The sequence below is a fragment of the Tachysurus vachellii genome, chromosome 14 (assembly GCF_030014155.1).
Source record: "Tachysurus vachellii isolate PV-2020 chromosome 14, HZAU_Pvac_v1, whole genome shotgun sequence".
NCBI lineage: Eukaryota > Metazoa > Chordata > Actinopteri > Siluriformes > Bagridae > Tachysurus > Tachysurus vachellii.
In genome coordinates this window covers 17,296,970-17,305,992 of record NC_083473.1, presented here as the reverse complement: position 1 = coordinate 17,305,992, position 9,023 = coordinate 17,296,970, and the positions used below count along the sequence as shown (strand labels likewise).

The 9,023-nt window shown below is 38.8% G+C and overlaps 1 protein-coding gene across 2 annotated transcripts; it reads right to left on the bottom strand.

The window, feature by feature from the left end:
- Positions 1-3,513: 3,513 nt before the first annotated feature.
- On the bottom strand, positions 3,514-8,166 carry depdc7b (DEP domain containing 7, paralog b). Of its 2 annotated transcripts, none has more exons than XM_060886900.1 (9): positions 7,983-8,166; positions 6,706-7,126; positions 6,461-6,555; positions 6,084-6,270; positions 5,728-5,996; positions 5,264-5,406; positions 4,432-4,557; positions 4,003-4,078; positions 3,514-3,795 (listed from the first exon to the last, which is right to left on the bottom strand). In XM_060886900.1, exons 1-9 carry the CDS (start codon positions 8,083-8,085, stop codon positions 3,572-3,574), a joined length of 1,644 nt encoding a protein of 547 aa, XP_060742883.1. In that variant the 5' UTR covers positions 8,086-8,166; the 3' UTR covers positions 3,514-3,571. The 2 variants fall into 2 exon arrangements, with proteins under 2 accessions (XP_060742883.1, XP_060742882.1); XM_060886899.1 differs by having other exon boundaries at positions 3,535-3,795; positions 6,461-6,582; positions 7,983-8,162.
- Between the last annotated feature and the right edge of the window lie 857 nt (positions 8,167-9,023).

Genomic DNA, 9,023 nt, shown 5'->3' with positions numbered 1-9,023 from the left:
CAAGAAGTGTATATTTGGAACAGAGTGCCAGCCAATCAAATTGAAGCATTTTTGCTGCTCTCCCAGATGCTAAATGTACGTCACGGTCAATTTTTATGAATTAAATTGTTTGTCTAGACATCGGTTCGAATCCCACTCAGTGCAACTTTAAAAAATATTCTGCACACTAATTTGTGAACTATAAACACAAATACATATATTTAACACATTTCTGAATAATATATAACGAATTCTGTAAAGTGAGACACACTACATCAAAGAAATAAGTGTAAAACATTATGTTTATTTGGCATTCTAAACACTTTAAAGGAGTAAAACACAATAGAAATAACACACGTAAGAAAAACACACGTAACATATATACGTATTAATGCAACATTAAAGACTAATTAAATGAATACACATTTAAATAAAGAGAAAATATATTTACAAAAGTTTACTGCAGGTGAAAGAAAATTTACAACATTTATTTTTATTTTCTCCTTTCTGCCACCCATCTCTGTCTTTCCATCTCATTCCATCCATTCCAACGGCACAGACATTTGTTAGTGGAACAAGGCCAGAACATGGCCAAAACAGTGACAAAATAAGAAAGGCTTTTTATTCAGACTTGGAGAGCATTTCATATCACAATTCAACAGAACTGTGCTCCAGTGCTGAGCCTGATGTGTAAAAACCTTTTCCTGGTCCCGCAGACCGTCTCAGTTCAGCAGCTGAGGATGATGATGTTGATGACACTGGTCGTGAAGCTAGTGATAAGCACACAACACATTAACATATACAGCATATTTTTAAGACGTTTGACAAAATGAAAATCCATTTGGAACACAATCAATTCATTACATGCAATCAGTACAGAAAGAAATACTTACACCGCAACTGTAGCTTGCAGGGGGAGATGTTCAGCATCGCACTCTCTAACTCGTCGTCATCATCCATTTCTGTTGGTGAAAGAGAACATTTTCAGTGTACTCGGATTTCTTAAATTATACCTCTGTATTAATTAAAGTATAGTGTGCATGTAAAACAAGCTATGATGTTATTCATACTACTGGACACAACGGCAAACAATTCCTTCACAGAAGCAAAAAATAAACAACTGACCCGTTGGCTTAGAAGCTGCGGACGGGCAGACTGGATCTGATTACACAGGTATTGCTGCAGCTTGTACATCCGTGTCCCCGGGACACAAGTTGCCCACAATATAAAGGATGCATAACCATCAGCCCTGTTGTTCCAAATCTCCTGCCACGTACTCTTCGCATGAGCACCAAAACCAACCAGCTGGTCACCTCCGACGAGGCTGCTGGTACACCTGGATTTTTGGACACATAACTGAGCAGAGACTGAATTTCGTTAAAACTGCAGGCATAATTAGAAAAGGATAACAGACTGCTCTTGCTGGGTCCTTCTGATGTAAAGACCCCCATGGCCTCTTCCTGCTGAATGTTCTTTATCAGGTAGATGGTGTAACCCATGTCATTTTCAAGAAGCCACCGGAAAGATTTCCCCTTGTACTTTCCAAACTGCAGGATGTATTCACCAAGAACTTCTCTTTTGTCAGAGGCGTCGCCTCCTCTCTGACGGACCACAGCAAGAGCATTTTGCCTGACAAGCTCCTCCTTCTTTGGTGCCGACTTGTCCTGAAGAGCTGGGTTATCTTCGATCACCCTGGCCTCCTCAGTCGGGTCCTGAAGGAGATATCCGAGTGGTCCCTTACGGAACACGACCTTAATGCACCCTGGGCAAAACACAGATTTTTTGTGCATGGTGACCTGTAATACAGAAAGAGTAGTAAATGTTAGATGTTAGCATGTCTGTTTAAAACAAAACCTTACAATAATCTCTATAAAACATTATACACTGTTTGTTTATAATCCCTACCCACCCTGGCCCAAACTTAACAATCATATGATTTAATTATCAGGCAACACTTAACAACTGTTCCCAGACAAGTCTTTCACACCTAGTGGTTTAACACCTAGGAGTGACTTTGACTGATGTATGGAAAAAGGCAATGGGACATAGGAGCAATCACAGACAAAGAGTTTCACACACTCATTAACATATAGAGTATAACTAACACTAAAAGCATTCAATGTGCTTGAAAGTTTTTAAAACAACTGTTCTGTAAGTCATTAAATACATAAAATCATAAATAAAGTCATGCTCATTAATAATTTAACTAATATATCACACAATCATCAATTAAACACTCCAACAGGACACAAATAAAGTCATATAAAATTAGTGTAACACATGTAAACATATAGACACGTTCATATAGACATAAAGTAAACATATAGACATAATGGACACGTTCATTCATCGTTTAGTATGTAATTATCATCAACAGGACAAAAATAAACTCATTTAAAATTAGTGTAATACATGTAAACATATAGACACTACAAAAAAACCCAGAAAAAAGAATAGATACGTTCATTCATCGTTTAGTATGTAATTACCCTGGAAAACTCTGATTTCAGAATTAATATGGATTTATAATTAATATTAACTTAAAATGACTACTGAATAAACCACAGACGATGTGTCCAAGAACAATCACAAGAAAAAAAAACTGTTTGCAGAGAAGCTAATAGGAGCTTAGCATTAACTGTAAAACACAAACGAGTCATTTTAAGGTAACTTACCTGTGATCGACGGGCCGATACTGTTGAATGAAACGAACGGTAGTCGAGCAGCGCGCTTTATCTCACGGCGCATGCGCGGAAACAGCGCCACAATAGGGTCAGCGGCCGAAAATATACCGCAGCCGTAGTGGTTTAGGACTACCATTGAAAATGAATGGGAAACGGTTTAGGGAGTTTTAGCTAAACAATTCACGGCCTCCGCGCGGGCTACATAGAATAAAAGACAGAGCTACATGGAACAACACAGAGCTAAGGACTTAAGTTGGTCCTAGCCACCTAAAGTGCATCTCTGCAACCTAGTGCAAGACAAAATAAAAGTCTTAAAAAGCTAAAACAAAAGCGCCATATCTTATATAGCTTCTGAAGAGCAGTAGAGTTTAAACAAAAGAATAATTCACAAGCATCCTAATTAAAATCTTCTTTAGTGAACGTTTGTATCTTTTGTGCACAAGTGCCTCAGATGCCCTAATAATTCAGTTGAGGGAATTTTTATATTTGCCATGTTTTCTTCTATATAAAAGGTTTGTATCCATAGAATTAAATATATAAGGTGAAAACTGATAAAGTGGGACACTGCAGCTTAAGCAGTTGCAGCTTAACATGTACACGATATAGCCGTAAGCATGGAGATACCTGATCATGCCCATCTATTTCTTCCCCAAACTGCTGCCACAATGCTTTGAATACAGTTATACAAGATGTCTTTGTATGCCATAATTTCCTATCCCTAGAAACAAGTGCATTCTTCAGTTTAAATAATCAACATTTGAGACAAAGGTGTTAATTTAAATGTTTATTAGTGTTCATATAATTTCAGTAGATTAAATATTTAGAAAAAAAAAATATTACCTTCTTTCAACATGCAGAAAAAAATGACTAAAAGCAATAAAAAGCTACAAAGGAAAAGAGAGGAAGGATTACACTTCAGACAAGTTGATTGTGCTGAGTCTAGACCCAAAATACTGCATAAAAATCTCTGGGTGGCTTGTGTAGAACTGTTCCAACAGTCTCCTCTTCTCTTTCATGGAGTACTTTGGATTTTCATCAATATTCCTGAGCAGTACAAACAACTCTGTATTTGTCTGGTTTTTTATAGTGTCACTGTACACATTGCTTGAAATTTGCTGACAGAATGCAGAGCCTACAAACAGATGGAGAAAAATGTGAGAAATGTGAGTACTGTCTAGATATAACTCAGTGGTCACGGTAATTACCAGTAAATCACCACAAGTGTTTACCAGAATGCAGACCACTTATACATATTGAAAATATTTTTCAATATAAATATTTTTTTTATTTTTCCAAATAAGTCATTTTAAGTTAAATAAATAGGACTTGAACAACACACCCTGTTTGTTGGGGTCCTTCTTTTTCACAACATCATCCAGCTTGTCACTGACCAGCTTGTGCAAAGAACCTGGGACCTAATAAGTCAAAGTCACATGAGCACAAATGTTTCATTTGGTAGAGTGATTATGCATATACACACACACACACACACACAAGACCTCTAGAAAGTAAGGAATTAAACATGCTGTTATAGGAATACGGTCACTGATGAGGTGGTGTTGTGGCCTGATGGAAAGTAATTCTACAATTACCAATTTTGAACAACAGTACACTCTGCAGTGCATTACATACAATTTTATATTTGTTGTAATGATGCATCATACTGTTTAAGTTTACAGCTGTATTTGATGTTTTGGCGTGTCCACAAAATTGTTTCATGGTGCAGTGTGTTGTAAGCCATTTGGGATGCGGTTCAAGTCTTTAATACCTTGAAGATGTCCTCATGGTTATCCAGCATGAAGAGTAACAGCAAGTCTACTTTGCCCTTTGAGAGGCTCTTGCTTTGTATTATGGCTTTACAAAATGTTTTCTTCACGTGAATCCGATTCTCAAGCTGAAAAGGAGAAGGAGAAGAGAAAGGAGAAGAAAAAGGCCTTAATTTTAGTTACGTGATTTAGAAAGTTGCTTCACCTAAATTTTAAATAAACACTCCTTGTTTAGTGAACATAAATCCAAGTAAAATCTGATTATTAAAATTTAGATTCTGAAATGTATAACACAGCCAATATATTTACATGTTTTAGAAACTCATGTCATCCAGAGGCCTGCATCAGAATGTCTAAGACCACAAATATTTATTAACTAGTTAAACCAGAAATGTACCATTTGGGGGAAGTCATGGCCTAATGGTTAGAGAGTCTGACTCCTAACCCTAAGGTTGTGGGATCGAGTCTCGGGCCGGCCACAACTGAGGTGCCCTTGAGCAAGGCACCGAACCCCCCCAACTGCTCCCCGGGTGCCGCAGCATAAATGGCTGCCCACTGCTCCGGGTGTGTGTGCAGAGAACGAATTCTGAGTATGGGTCACCATACTTTGCTGTACGTCACGTCACTTTCACTAATTTAATGAAACATGATCCAATTAACAAGCAGCAAACTGAACAATCAACCAACAGTTGTCAGCCGTAGTTTGCATATTATGAACATGAAAGAATTTGAAGTGGTAATTAGAGTCCATGAGGGTTGTGTGTGAATTAAAAAGCACCATCAACGCTAACCCAGATATGAAAGTGTTTCTTATTATTTACACGTACATCTTACCTCCTTATGAAGCCGGATATGCTGTGGGTCTGCAGCCAGTGACATGAAGCTCAGCAACCTGTAAAGTTCATCTCTATTAGCAGCAGAAAGCAACTTCAGACAGAGCTGCAACACCTCCAGAGCCACGTCGAATTTCCCATTCACTGAATTAAAAGCAGGAGGGCAAAAGTAGTACATTTAAAAGTATATGGACATTGTACCTACAGGATAATGTTCAAAAGTAAATACAGGGTTAAATGAGTAATGGAGCTACATTAGATTAGATTTAGTCAGAGATAATTGCAAGCCCTTGTTGAATTTCATCAATAAACATTTACTATTTAGGTATACATGATTATTCTGTTAAGCAGGCTGAGGAGGTTATGTTGTAAACAAGGCTTGCTAATATTAACAGTTACTAAAGAGTTAAAGAGTAATTTAGATTAAATCCTTGTTCATGGTAATGGCTTGTAGTCCCATCTTACCCAAAAGTTCAGTAATGTGTGCATAGACATCATTCAGTCCACTAGGAAGAAGAGGCTGGAAACTGGTCTGTCCATAATGTTTAGCCAAAATTTCAAACAGTAAAGCTTTACATTGCTGGATGCCAGTGGGACTCCACTGCCCATGCTCTTCACTACCCTCATCTTCATCATCCAGTGAAAGGCTGGGAAGCTCTCTGCTCACCTCGACCACCTGCTGGTCTGGCAGAAAGTCCATAAGCTCTAATGCTGCCACGAGCCACTCATCTTTTCTACAGCAGTGCAAAACGAAAAAGGAAAAATTTTTCACAAAACGCAAATGTATTTAAGGCAAACCATAAAATGATTTAACTACTCACTGCGACTCCTTAAAAGCCTTTAGTATTTCTCTGTCCAGGTAGTGACTGGTGTAGAGAATGTCAGGCTCATTATTGTTTGCAGCCGATAGGGGGCACTCTCCACATTGCAACACTCCGTCCAGCAGAGGAAGCTCGATCAGCTGCAGCAAGCGCTGAACCGTCTGCTCCTGCCACACCTTGCTGACCACTGAGAGGGAGAGAGAGAGAGAGAGAATAAAATTCCACGTCTTGTGAAACATCTTATTTCAGCAGCAATAAACCCTGACCAATTAACATATGTCCCTGACATATGTCTATTTACATCACTTAGACCTAGGATGTGCCAGTGCAGCACATCCAATGTCTCAGTCCTGACTGCAAAGGTGTGCAATGATTACCTGATGCTGGTAAACCTTCAGCATGCAGAAAGCTAAGGCTAAGGTCAAGCTCCTCCAGCAGGATGTTCATTATATGGCCTGGTTTTACTGGAGTACTGTGGGAGAACATTGGATCATCATCTCTGCAAGGTCATCCAAAGAAACAGTATTCTTAGCGCCTGTTCTTGACCCAAATGCCAGAGAAAGAAAAAACAAAATAATCTCTCAAACACTCCTAAGTTTGTACATGTAATATAAAGACTTACCTGTATAGCTGGGTGTCTGTATTTCCCTCATTGCTGGGAGAAGAAAGAGAGTTTTCTGCACTGCTCCACCCAGGGGTCTGGGTGTTCAGAAACCGGTACAGGCTGTTAACGCTGTCCTGAAACTCTGACCGCTTGCTTTCCTTCCCAAACGTTTTACATGATACTGCTTCAAACACCTTGCAGTCCAGTAGCGCCTGACACACACGTACTGCTTTGGCCCTGGGTACTTTGGCATCCCCCAAAATCTTGCTCTGGTTGATGTAATCTTGGATCACAGTCACCGCATCAGACCCCACAAAGCAATTGTCATGAGATTTCAGGAAGTGACGTCGCCGTTTCACCTTCACCTCTGACTGGAGGTGAGAGATCAGTCTGCTCCAGATGAAGCTGGTCTGGCACGGAGTGATGAGGGTCGGCTGATCTACAGAACAAGATGACGTTAGAGAACATGCCATGTCACTTTTTTTTGAGCTTTGAAGAACAAAGCTTAAAATTATTTATGATATTACAGAAAATAAGAAGTGTAAGTGGCTTTTTAAAAAGCAATACAACTGTCATGCTTCCATTTATTTAAATTTCTTGGCAACTGTAACTTTCTTCCATTTTGTTGTTTTTCTTATTGCCATACATTGATCCAAGGGATTTTTATTTATTTATTTAAATCATGTCATGACAATAATTAAATGTTAAATAAATGCTAATGAATAAAACAATTAAATATTTAATTTAAAGATTTTATTTACATTCCAATGACAATCGATTTAGTGAATTAAAACCTTCCTAAAATTGTTAATTGTTTAATGGATAAAATTGTCAGATGATTCAAACCTTTTTATCACCAGTAGATATGACAATAAAATAAATACACATCATTAGATCCTATAATATGTACAAGCAACATTATCAAGACCAAGAGTTGTAGTAAAAGCATTATAAATTAGAAAGTTAAAATGTTATTACAACATTATTTATTCACAGAATTAATGTTTATTAGGCCCTGCGATGGGTTGGCACTCCGTCCAGGGTGTATCCTGCCTTGATGCCCGATGACGCCTGAGATAGGCACAGGCTCCCCGTGACCCAAGGTAGTTCGGATAAGCGGTAGAAAATGAATGAATGAATGAATGAATGAATGAATGAATGTTTATTAGCTGAAGATTTACTATGTTACTATAATTAAAAGAGCACAAAGAAAAGCAATTGTCCTACAATTAGCTCCAGCAGCATAAACACGCTTGAAAATGTTCATTCACAAAATATACAGACAGTTCTTTAACCTGGAAGGATGGTACATCCAGGAGGATGGTGCATGGGGCTGTAGAGTTTCCCAGCAAGATTTAAAGCAGCAGCTCGCTCTTTCACAGTCGACATAACTTCCATTTCATCCAACAAACCGAGCTGAGCGTTTATCAAAACATCAGTCTCGCGCTTTTCACGTCATCAATTAGCTAATCTGCTTCCTATTGGTTCATAGCCAAAAGGCTTGCCTCAGCCAATCAGCGTCAACATATAATTCACCCTTACATCCTATAGGCTACGTATTTAACGAGTAAACAGTAAATATATATTATTGATAGCTTCACACACGTTGTATTGCAGACTAGTATACGAGGTTAGAGATGCTATAACACATTTTGGACGGAAGGCGGCAGCAAACTACAGTATTAAAAAGAATAAAACTTAACTAAAGTTTTCCTTCAGGGCAGTAAAATGCTCTTCGGATTGTTCCCATAATAGAAATGGTCCTGAAATACAAAGAAGGGATTTGAGGACTTTTTCTTCCTTTTTAAGAGTTTATATTTGCTGTAAAACTTTTCTTCATTTTGGTACCTGTTTGTCAGGGTTTGTCAAGAGAAGTTGGCTACTATGTTGGCTAACAGTTGTGATTCTCCTCAAAAGTAAATAAACATTGACAACCTTGCTTTGTGGGTCAGATTTAACTCACTCACTCACTCACTCACACACACACACTCACTCACTCTCTCACTCACTCACTCACTCACTCACTCACTCACACACTCACTCACTCACTCACTCACACACCCACTCACTCACACACACACACTCACTCACTCTCTCACTCACTCACTCACTCTCTCACTCACACACCCACTCACTCACTCACACACTCACTCACTCACTCACTCACTCACACACATTCACACACTCACTCACACTCACTCTCACACACACTCACTCACTCACTCACTCACTCACTCACACTCACTCACTCACTCACTCACTCACTCACTCACACTCACTCACTCACTCACTCACTCACTGAATTGCAGTACCAGTCAGGTTCATGGTGGATTCAG